Source organism: Aquarana catesbeiana, linkage group LG04 (assembly GCF_042186555.1).
Source record: "Aquarana catesbeiana isolate 2022-GZ linkage group LG04, ASM4218655v1, whole genome shotgun sequence".
NCBI lineage: Eukaryota > Metazoa > Chordata > Amphibia > Anura > Ranidae > Aquarana > Aquarana catesbeiana.
Window position 1 is genome coordinate 553,389,399 of NC_133327.1, and position 12,794 is coordinate 553,402,192.

General features: G+C 41.2%; 1 protein-coding gene across 1 annotated transcript in view; it reads right to left on the minus strand.

Moving 5' to 3' along the window:
- The window catches only part of SLC24A3 (solute carrier family 24 member 3), a 528,734-nt gene extending 518,608 nt beyond the window's left edge, over positions 1-10,126 (minus strand). Inside the window, exon 1 of the mRNA XM_073627968.1 lies at positions 9,385-10,126. Coding sequence (XP_073484069.1) covers positions 9,385-9,583 — 199 coding nt within the window. The 5' untranslated portion in view covers positions 9,584-10,126. The remainder of the gene's footprint in view (positions 1-9,384) is intronic.
- Positions 10,127-12,794: the final 2,668 nt, after the last annotated feature.

Below are 12,794 nucleotides of genomic sequence, written 5' to 3' on the forward strand. Positions count from 1 at the left end.
TTCAAACCTAGATATTACCGTGCAAAGTAGTGGTGGCATCATCACTGTGCTTTACATAGCCTGTGAAGAGGGCACAGCTGTGGGAGGGACCCAGTAGGCTCCACCCACAACAGCATTGGCTGTGACAGATGGAGAAGCAAGGAGGTGCAGTAGGGCTTTGTGCAGATATTGCGTTGCAATTTCCAAACCGCAATTTACATGCGTTTCCACATGATCCGCATAGGGCAGTTAATTCACTTAAATGGAATAGTCTATGTGCGGTTGTCACCCAAAAGAAGCTCCTGCTCCTTTTTGGAAACAAGCTTAGTGCAATTTTTAAATGTGTGCTTTGCACTGATTGCCACGCAATCCTGTTGCATGACAGAATCTCACCACGTTTAGGGTTCCATTAAGATTAATGGCACCCAAACGTATGTCGTGCATTTTGATGGGGTTTGGAATCGCCCGAGATTCCAAATCGCCTAATGTGAGGAGGTCCCAGAGGGTCTAGTGGTCCAGGGCACGAGCACAAGTGTTTTCTGGCAATTTTGAGCATTTTTGAGTGTTTGTACATGTTTTTCTGGTGTTTTCAGACTTTAATGTTTTGTTTTAGCTCGATACTAGGAGAAGGAGAGGTAAGAAATTGTGCACATTTTCATTTTTTCAGGCAGCTGCAGCACCCCCCTCGTTTCCACCCCCTAAAGCAGCAGAGAGGAGGACAGAACTCCTCCACCAGATCCTGCGCTTCTCTGTGCAGCTGCGGAGAGGTTAGTCTTTGCCCCCCTCCGCAGTCGGCAGCAGAGAAGAAGACAGAACTCTTCCTACAGATCCGGCACCTCTATGTGCAGCCACAGCATCCCCTTGTCTGTGCCTCCCCTGGACTCTGGCAGCTATCTCCCACCCTCCTCTTGTCCTCCTCCAGATCCTGCACTTTCTGCTTCCCAGCTCCGCCCTCAGCTTCTTCCCGGCAGTAGCACAAAGTAAGGGGCAGGCACTGTGATGTAAGGGAGGGTGGGGTACTCTTGACTTGTGCGTGTAATTATTATGAGAATAATACAATTCTATGCCAGTTGAAAAGGAGGGTATCTTCCACAAAAACTTTATTTGAGACTGCTCAGACAGAGCACCATGGCAAAACCATGTTATGTCTGAGCAGTCTTCAATAAAGTTTCTTCTGGATGATACCAGCGATGTGTGAGCCTCATTTTCAGAGTTGTATCATCTGCTACAGGAATGTAACTGGGCTCCACGCCGGGCTGGACCTGCCCTTCACAGCCTAAATCATAAGTTATTACTAAAACCAGTAATAATCGAACACAGAGGCAATTATCTAATATCATAAAGAGTAAATACATTTATATAGTCTTACAGATACAACTGTATCAACCATAATACTGGCACAGCCCACAATGAAATTGAATTTGACACCCCTGCAAGATAAGCTTACTAGAAAAATATCCATTCACGTTGTGAGTGCGTCTGTCATGAGTGCTGCCTGTCTGCTGGCCATCTCTTTCCAGAACTTCCTGCATGCTTTGCAGTCTCTCCTCTGCTGTTTACTTTCAATTTCTAAGGACTACATACCCCATGGTACCTTGCTTCATGCGAGCAGTGATCCTGGTACTGACTCCACCTTCTGAAACTCCTCCTCTCAGTACATCTGCAGTTCTTAAGGCAGGCTCTGTGAAATATGTGACATAGCCTACCAACAGGGTATAGTGAATGTGTCACAGAATTCAAAGAAGTGAATGTGTGGGGATCCTCACAAAGTTTACAAACATTAAGATAGTTCAGATTAATAGGAATAGGTAGAAATACTGGAAATAAAATGTGGAAATGAATATATAATTTTACATTTTGACTGTAGATACACTTTAAATTATTTTTCCTGTTTTATGTTGGTTTGTCCTCCCCCTTGTAGGCGCCCCTTTGTAGTTGAGATGTTCTTTTGTAGCTCCTTATTATTACATAGATACCCTTTTTGAAATATTGTTATATTAGACTCTCCAATATGTATTTACATGTCCCTTTTTATGTGACTATACTTAATTCCTATTGTCTAGTGACCACTTACCCTACTAATTTATCCTCATGTCCCACAGGCTGCCCATAGACTGCCCGTTAGGCACCAAGACACATGCCAATAGCAGAGTAGGCCTGGGGCATGTAATTATCAGCTGTAAACAAGGGGACAGTGACAGCCTGAGAATGGACGGGAAACTGTGAATATGTGGCACACACAGCCTAATAAAATGTATACAAACAAGTAAAAGAGGTAAAAAGAAGTTGGCGTCCTTGCAATGGACATTTATTTTCTCATGGAAAACATGTGTCTGTTTACAGCCAGGATGCAAACCCTAGCATGAGGCCTTTTTTCCCAGCAAGTTCCATAGAGAGCTAGCTGCATAGATTAAGTAGATGTCAACCCTAACTGAATAAAGAGTAATCTGCCAAAACACTATGCATGAGATATATATATATATATATATATATATATATATATATATATATATATATATATATACATTTTTTTATAAAATACTTGTTTACACCTTTTTTACCTCTGCAGTCTGATTGCAGCCATTTCCTGTCTACATGCATGTACTCTAGTGATGACTGCGTTTCTCAGGGCAGGTTTTCTGATGGTTGCAACAGTGGTGCAAACCTGTATAATGTGTGAGGCCACTTGCAGTCTTCATCAGCCTGTGTGACAAGGTGACAACACAGGAAGACAACTGGGAGAAAGGGGTAGAGTGTTGTCACCCTATAACAGGAAGTGCCTGAACAAAAAGCTTCATTGTAAATTCACCAGATATAATTTTAACAAATACTGTAGACTGAAAAAAATAGAAAATGTAATTTAGGCCTCATGCATACAGAGGCTAAAAATACAGTGTTTAGACCCATACAGTGTTTTTCCACAGCATAGCTCTATTAAATCTAATATGTTTGTGCACATGGGGGCATTTAGCTGTGTTTAGTAGAGCAGCATTTAGAGACTTAAAATTTAATCACCTGAGACCTGCATCCGAGGAAGAGTATTTTGGCATTTTCTTACACTCTGTATAGGTCTTACCCCTCTATAGGCCTGTCCCCTACAAATACTTTCATTGTAGAATCGCTAGGTATTATTTTGATAGGCATGTATATTTAAAAAAAATTAAAACACCCATTAGGCCTAATGCGTATAAATGCCATAAATGCTGTATTTAGATTCATATGGTGCCTGAATGTAGCTCTATTAAATCCAAAGTGTCCATGCACATGGAGGCATTTACTGTATCTCCAGTGTTTAGAGACATAAAACTGTGTAGCCCCCTGTCCTAAACTGGGGGTACTATGTCAATTTAGTTTTTGGCTAGGCTGTAGTTAGCTCAGACTGATAGTATAGTTTTTTACCTGGTTTTTCCCTAAGCTTACATTAGCTTGTGATTTCTCACTGTCATCAGTAGATGTCACTGGTATCACTGGTCATAGTATGATATTTCACAAACAAAACTAAATTATGAATATTTATATTTCCTTCAGCCATTCCATTAGGAGGTTTATGCCAATGGTGCATGCTGGGGAAGGATATACATGTTTGGGACAGGCCATGTGCACTCTCTCTCTTTCCCTGGACTGAGACATTGGGAGGAGCTGCTGGATGGAGCTCTGCTGTTAGGCCCGGTTTGGTGCCTAACGTGTGTTGAAGTGGTCCTGAAGTCGCCCTGCCTGGTCTGGAGGAAGCTGTGCTAAGGAGGAGGCCCATTGCTAGAGAGAGCCAGGAAGAAGTCTGGTCAATTAATAGGGCCTGGTGACTCACTTGGAAGACGCAAAGAAAATTGGGAACATGCTTACAGTGTTGCTGGGTCAACTTAAAAGTTCTGACACTGTGAAGGTGGACATTGATCTGGATCTGGAGAGCCTGTAAGTGATCTGCTATCATATTTGGAACCCCTAATCGTCACCTACTTAACTGTTCTACAATAAAACTTTAAAGAGACAAAAGTGACAGGCACACAATATCCTTTCCCCCCATTTTAACCATGGATTCAGCCTTGGGGTGAAACGCTAACCCACCCCTGGCCTCTAGAGGTGCTTATCCTGCCTTTGGGGTGTCAGAGGGGTGCCTCAAGTGAAATGCCTGAGTCTTGTGTTTAGAGAAGTGTGTTTTGGTATGCGCTTAAACACTTGTAAAAAAACAGTAATTGTACTAGCAATTTTTTCTAGTGCCTAGAATAGATTATTATTCTAGCCACTAGAATGAATTTACGCATGTATGCTTTTTAACGCTTTATGCCCCATTACATGCGTTTTTTACTTTGGATCCTTATGCTGTCTTCTGGATGATCCAGAAAATATATGATTATTTATTTATGCTGTGCATAGGCTTTTAAAATGATGTTAATATGTTTAAGTTTATATGAGATTTTAATGTTTAGGATTACATTTCTTAGATTGTAAGCTCTAACGAGCAGGGCCCTCTGTTTCCTATTGTATTAAAGTCTATTGTATTTGTACTGTCCACCCTCAAGTTGTAAAGCACTACGTAAACTGTTGTCGCTATATCCCAGATAGTAAGGATAACTTGCCACAAATTTATGGCAGTGCTGACTTGTAAGTCTTGTTAACTTGCTGCACATATTCACTGGCAAGTTGTACACTTGCAGAGCACTTAAAGCACAAGTTCTTGTTGAAACTTTTATAATTTGTAGCAAATTTGCGTGGCAAGTCCCTAGAAAGAGCAAAGTTGCAGTGGTGAGTCTACAGCAAGAGCTCTACAAGTCTACTGCATGAAAATTCAGCCACAGTGACCCCTGTGGTGGGATGACTATTGCACAACATAACTCAACCAGAACTTGGAGCAGAATGTTTGCAAAGAACGTTGATCCGGAGTCATGCAATGCGGACTTGCTGCAATTGTGCAACAAACTTGTGAAGCCTGGCAAGTCTAGCAATAGCTTAGCAAGTTATTTTCAAATTTGCAGCACAATTGCTTGCTATCTGGGATAAATCCTGTATAATAATAATAATAATAATAATTACTCTTTATAGGAACCCTAAGTACTTGCTATCTACAAACACGTAAAATGAGGAGCATATACTGTAGAAGTCATTAACAAAAATAAAGCTGTCAGAAAAAGTGTTTGGAAGTTGAGACTTGCCCCAAGTGCAGTATAAAAAAGTTATATTTTTGGGTCCATATTCACAATCACCCCTGCAGACTACTCCGCGCAGCACGCTGTATCAAGCTATGAGTGTCTTTGGCCAGACAAATGTAATCCATAAGCTTTGTCTGATCTCTCTTTCATGCATGTAATTGATGCTGGCTGAATCCTGGCATTTAGAATCATTCCTTATATATTTTTTTTCCCCAAAACTGTTTTTGCAAACTCAGTGTTTTATATAGGTCACGGCTAGGAATACTGCGGTTTTTTCAGCTGTTGAGCGAACACCCCCACGATTAACCAAACAACCAGGGAGAGTTGTAGCTGCGAAACAGCTGGACAGCCACAGGTAGCCCCGGCTTCTAGGTCAGTTATTTTTGACAGCCCCCCTATGGATTTGCCATGCCTTGCCTCCCACTTGGCGTGCTCGGCCCTCTACACCTGTCCTTCACTTCATAACGCTTTAACCACAAGGTTACAGGAACGTTGTCGGCTGTCAATCCAAACATTTTTTTTTTTCCAGTCTCAGAAGACATGATCATTGTCAAGCCGCTGGAAAAGGAGCTGCTTTCTGCAAATACGCTGTGTAGAGAGCAATGTCGTTTTCACCTGATCACAAAACACTTTCTTCGTCATTCCGTGTCAGTCTTCTGGGCCTCCTTCAGCAATTTGTGTCAACATGAATCACATCCTTGGAAATAAGAGCACTGGTAGCACTGGGAATTGTAACACAGTGTCCCCACAAGACAAGTGCTCCCAAATGCTCATCTACATTAAAGATAGCATCACTTTAAACATGCGTGACATGTCAGCTTTTTTTTTTTTTTTTTCAGCTCACTAGGGCAATTTATTTATCGTAATATTACTAAAGGGAAAGAGAATGATTGTATAGGTTGATTGGAAAAGTAATGATGTCCTCATTTATAAGAAAGTAAATGAGGAAGTCATTCATATGTTAGCAAAGCTCTATCATTTCACTTGATACAGCCATGATAAACCTTGGTCTTCACTGACCTTTCAGCTAAAGAGAAAGATAAATGGCCATAAAAAAAAAAAAATCACAAAAATATTGAGTTCTATTAACTGTATGTGGTTAATATAATAACAGTATTCAGTATAATATATATATATTTAAATGCCTTTATAAGTTTTTCCAGATTTATTGAAGACCAAGCTCGCCAGCAAAATTGATATTGTCACTGGTAAGAAAAAAATGATAACACTGATATGAGGGCTTACAGAGGTCATCTTTTATTTACAATACATTTTATTTATCATTTATTTATTTATTACAGGTAATTTTAAATTAAATCTTATTAAAGATTGTTGTTGCAACCACTCAAGCTCTCAACCCGTCACTTTTTATTGCCAGCTTGATAATTATTGTTATCATAAATATATTATTATTAATATTATTATTTTTACTACTACTACTAATAATAATATCATCATCATTATCATTAATAGTAGTAGTAGAAGAAGTAGTATTAGTCTATTATCATTAATATTATTATTACTATTATTTATATTATACAGGATTTATATAGGGCTACTAGTTTGTGCTTTCTAAAATTAGCAGGTGTGGTACCGTTACCATATAATTTAAGACAAGAGGGCCCTGCTCATGTGAGCTTACAATCTACATGTCAATGTGAAAAAAATATATAATTAAAAGGCATGTAAACTAAAAAAAAAAATCATATACTGAATAATATTTATTTTATTAGATATGTATTTCATGCAGTTATCAGAATGCAATATTTTTTGTGACATTCTCCTTTAAGAAACCAATTCCGGTAGTTTGTATAAGAGTGTTTAATGAACCATGGCTAGCTGCAGCAGTGACATAGTTAATTCTGGGGCACAGCTGTTACTATCAGTTCACCTACCTATACCATTAGAGTAACAAGTCTTCATCTATTTCACGTCAAAGTGTTTTACCTAGTGTGAAATACTGAGCCTTGCCAACCTCCAAGGTGATGAATGAGCACCACATATGGACAGATTCAGATTCTTTAAAAGGTATATATAGGCAGAAAGATTTTATCGAATCTTGGGTAAAGAACGCATCATTTTAGCACCCCGGATGGTCAATATTTCAGTGCAGTTTTGTTAGTCTTAATGGCAGATCGTCTCCAGCATGCTGGTCATTTTCCTTTTAAAGGTACAACAAAATGTCATTATTTAGAAGAGTTAGCCATGACCCAGGAGCTTCTGTCTAATATAGATACACACAAAGCTTATAAGAAGAGTAAAGATCTCCCATGAACTAGCTAAAAGACTTTCCTATACAAGTAGAGTTTGAGCATACTGTAAATTTAGCAGATTGAAAAATATACTTCTCTCCTACAATAACTTATTAAATTAGGCATAAGCATATTTAAGCATTAAGCATAATAAAAGGAGATCTAGGGTATTGCAACAGAACTGCAAATTACATGTCATTCAGTCCAGTTCAAGTTCTGTGTAATTCGGTTCAGCACCTCTACTGACAGCAGTTGCATATTCTGGCAGGCATTCTGTTTTAAAAGGCAGCTGACCAAGACTGTGGATATCAGCCTGACCCTGAGCAAAGCATAACACAGTACAACTGCCCTTTGCCCCTTTTTCTCCATAAATTAATTCTATCACAACTAGAGACAAGCCAACTGTCACCTTCTAGATAACATAAAACGACAACTACTTTTGGAAGCTTTAATGGCAGTGTGATGGGAAGGGGTTAGTGCCATCTTCTCTGGCAGTACTGTCACCCATTAAAGTCAGCTCAACACAAGGCAGGTATCCTAGTAATCAAGTTTAAAGACAATCATTGGTGGACCTATATGAGAATGTAACCCAGCCATTCCCAACCAGGGTTCTGTGGAACCTTATGGTTCCTCCAGAGGTTGAAAGTGGTTCCTCAATCTGGTTGATTGACCTCCCACTCAAGAGTACCTGCAGAATTGGCATTTTCCAAAATCAGCATAATTTACATAGTTAGGTTGAAAAAAGACACAAGTCTATCTATTTTAAACAAAGAATGACACCAATTATCTTTTTAGCTGGCTAAGGGTGGCATTCTGATCAGCACTCTAACAAAAACATTCTACCAGCTGACCATCAATGTAAGGGACCTTCTTTCTTCTGACTTCAATTATTTAATTTTAGCAGGGGTTCCCAGAGACACTAAAATTGTCAAGGGTTCCTTGGGGTTATAAGGTCAAAATGTTGAGGGTTCTTCTGGGGTAATGAGGTTGAGCAAGGCTGATCTAACCATTTGACCTTAATGCAGGCTTACCTATGAAGGTCAATTTATGGTCAGTTTGAGAAACTCTTGGAGGTAAGAAGGTCCACTAAATGATTGCTGCCTGAACTCTTGTTCAGAACAGATGCTGTATTCCAGCTCCTAAGTAGGCATAACACTTCTAAACACAGAACCCTGGTAGTTCATTAACTTCTTCTTCACTACTATTTTGTCATCCACACTCTAAATCTAAGGACTTACAGCCATCCATAGACAGAGTAAGTTAAGAGAAACCTGTAATGAAAAAATAAACTGTAAAGGCTGCCACAATGACCTTCCAGTCACTAAGATGGAACAAGTATGCACATCAGAAGTTATCACTTCACTGTGACTTTACTTGTCTGGGAACTAAAAACTTAGAGCCCAGCCAAGTAGCATCTTCAGCAGGAGGTCGGTAATAGTCCCTATCATAGAGGTCACCATATACCTTACAATCTTTCCATACAATCAACATTTGATTCTCCAAAACTGTGTAATATGAGGACTATACCTTGTTTATCAATCAAGCAGACCCTCAAACTACATTTTATTTATTTATTTATTACAGGTACTTATATAGCGCCGTCATTTTACACAGCGCTTGGTAGATCTAAAAGAGATTCCGCAATCAGGTTGTAACGTGTGCCGTGAGCGATAGTTCTGTTTGTACATACTTCCTAAATCCTTCATCAGTTAGACCCCATACACACTGTACAACTTTTGTTGTCTGATTTCCTTTAGATTTACCAAAACCATGTAGTGCAAGGGCCTGCCTGATTGCATTCAAGTTGAAACTCTTAAGGTTTGACCTCATATTATATGGTTTTGGTAAATCTGAAGAAAAAAAATCTACAGAAAATTGTATAGTGTGTATCCAGCTTTAGCCTGTGCCTTAACAATCCTTAAAAATGGAATATTCAGAATCTTGCCTAAGCCCAGCAGTGACCGGTTCTCTTCAGCATCATTTAGAGCGGATGAACTTGAAGAACTCACCTGATTTTCCTGCCCAGTAGGAGAGAGATGATCCAACCAGCATTAGACATCCCATGAAGCACATCTGCCCCAGCAGCAACGCTTTCCTTTTCCTGCGGGTCCTGCTCCTCCGCTGGCTGCTCTCCTCCAGCATCCCTGGCAGGGCAGGCAGCTGCTCTCCCCGGCTCAGCATGTTCCCCGTGCTCATGGCCACATTCATCCAAAGCACACTCACTTGCGAAGACAATAGATCTCGGTGTACTCCGTGCACAGAGGGCAGAGGCTGCACAGCGCAGACGGCAGACACACTTGCGTAAAAGTCCGGCTCCTTGCACCGTGCGCCCTAATCCATGTTACACGCGTCTGGGCTGATCACAGCGAAGAGTTTACTGTGTCGGTGACGCTGAGCAGCATGATGCAGGCAGAGAAAGGACTCTGGGCTCTGTGTGCTGCTGCTGCTGATCATGGATAGCTGCTGAGACTGAATACTGGATTAATTCACAGAGCATCTGTCTGATCAAAGATCCCCAGGGAGAGCGGGTTACACAGAGACACAGGCAGAGCTCCCATTAAACAAAGGCAAGGGGAGAGAGTGCTTACTGCTGAAACTTTACAATCAGCACGACATTGCTTCCAATTCCTCAGACTTCTCTATTCTCCGCCCTTGTTTCTCCTTCCCACCCCTCCCAGGTTTATTTTCCTCTTTCACTGCTCTTGTGAGGCTCTCTTACCACAGGGACTGTACAATCTGGATTAGATCTCTTACATGCACTCTACTCTACTCTAGTGACTCAAGCCCATGAGTCTGGGAGGAAGTCTTGATTTTCCATAGGTGATCATCGACTGGGCCTGTCTTTACCTTATTCCTCCCTGGAGAGACGTGGCGTAATAAAAGTTTTACTATGGTTTTTTTATATATATATATATATATATATATATATATATATATATATATATATATATATATATATATATACATATTTTGTAATTTTTTTTTTCTACTTATTTAAGGCTGTGTACACACTATAAAAAATAAAAAAAATCAGACGCGCGATTGCCCGTTTTTTACCTATTGTTCATATCGCGAGTCATGAATCCAAGACCAGTACTAATGGCACCAGTGGCGGCTGGTGCTCCATTTTTTTGGGGGGCCCCCCCGTCTGGTCTGCACTAACCCCATCCAGTTCGTGGCTTCCCCGGCTTCTCCTCCCAGCCAATCCGGTCTTAAGACCCTCTTCCTGTCCTGATTGGCCGGGAGGAGAAGCCGGTAGACAATAATGAATATTGATTCGCTAATGTCACAAAGTAGGTGGGCGGCAAACAAACCCCTCGCCAGGTCCGCACTAACCCCATTCAGGTCACGGCTTCCCCGGCTTCTCCTTCTGGCCAATCCGGTCTTAAGATTCGCTTCCTGTCCTGTCCTGTCCCCAGGTCTGCACCTACCCCATCCTCCCAGCCAATCTCATCTTTAGACCCGCTTCCGGTCCTGATTGGTCGGGAGGAGAAGCCGGTAGACAATAACGAACATTGATTCGCTAATGTCACAAAGTGGGTGGGCGGCACTTTAAGGCTGGGTACACACTATAAAAACTAAAACACACTATAAAAAATAAAAAAAAATTTAAAAATCAGACGCCTGATTGCCCGTTTTTCACTTATTGTTCATATCGCGAGTCATGAATCCGAGAACAGTACTAATGGCACCAGTGGCGGCTGATGCTCCATTTATTTGGGGGGCTCCCCCCCCCACCTGGTCTGCACTAACCCCATCCAGGTCGCAACTTCCCCGGCTTCTCCTCCCAGCCAATCTGGTCTTTAGACCCACTTCCTATCCTGATTGGCCGGGAGGAGAAGCCGGTAGACAATAACGAATATTGATTTGCCAATGTCACAAAGTGGGTGGGCGGCAAACAAACCCCTCGCCAGGTCCGCACTAACCCCATCCAGGTCACGGCTTCCCCGGCTTCTCCTTCTGGCCAATCCGGTCTTAAGATCCGCTTCCTGTCCTGATTGGCCGGGAGGAGAAGCCAGTAGACAATAACAAACATTGATTCGCTAATGTCACAAAGTGGGTGGGCGGCAAACAACCCCCACCACCAAGTCTGCACTTAGCCCATCCAGGTCGCGGCATCCCTGGCTTCTACTCTCGGCCAATTTGGTCTTAAGACTCGCTTCCTGTCCTGATTGGTCGGGAGGAGAAGTCGGAAGACAATAGCGAAAATTGATTCGTTAATGTCACAAGTTGGTGGGCTCAGGGCACAGTGCTCTGCACCCCGAGCCCAACCTTTTTGAAGTCAATTAGAACCTCGGGCTCTAATCATGTGCTTCTAAAATTAAAAACAAAAAGTAGAAAGCTATGCGTCCCGCGCCCAGCATAGAGATTAGGGGGCGGCGCATGGAGATTAGGGGGGTGGCGCCACTGCGCCCCTTATGGACTAGTTGCCACTGAATGGTATGAAAATTCTCAAAGGAGAAAGGCATTATTTGCCCATATGTAGGTTTTTTGTAGCATAGATTAGTAAGGGATGTAATGTACGTGCGACCCTTGTAGCCACTCCTTTTTGTACGCCATATAGGTTCGGAGTGTTGTGGATTTTGTTTACATTTGCAAATTGTTTAATAGGCTGCACCAGGCTAGATACATACAAGATAGCCCCAAAATACCATAAAATTTAATTAAACAAGTTTAATATAAAAATGAGAATCATAATGATTTTAATTAACATTGCATAAACATCATAATCAATAAAAAAAAGTTCTATATCTGAGCTGTTCACTGAAATCACTGAAATGAGTTTTGAATTGCTCTTTATTTTTTTGTGATATGATTATTATTTAAGGCTGGGTAATCGCCCGTTTTTCCCCCTGTTGTTCATAATGCGGTGAATCCTAGAACGGTATTAATGGTACGAAAATTCTCAACGATGAAGGCATTATTTGCCCGTATGTAGGATGTTGAAGCATAGTTTAGGAAGTGATGTAATGTACGTGCGACACTTGTAGCCACCCCTGTCAGCGCCATATATGTTTGTTTTGGTCTTGTCTCCACCCTCTCCCCTATAGTTTTCTGCAGGAAGCCAGAAGTAGATGGAGCTGCTGGGCCACTCCCACCATTCTGATTTCTGCACAGGCTACGTGCAGTGATGACATCGCTGCTATCTTTACAAGGTAATATCTGGGTTTGCAAAGACATTTAATGCACACAAAGTGGATTTATATCCTCTGTGGCTATTGCAGAATATATTTAATTATGATTCTGTTCCTGCTAGAGTTCCTTTAAGGCTTTTATCTGCCGTTGCTCATCCTCATTAATCCATTTACTGCCAGTGCCTTTGTTGATCAGGATTTTTTTTTTTTTTTTTTGCAATTTTTTAGCATAACACTCAGATATAGCATCATTGTCCAGAAAGGGTGAGCATCTAATTGCAGAC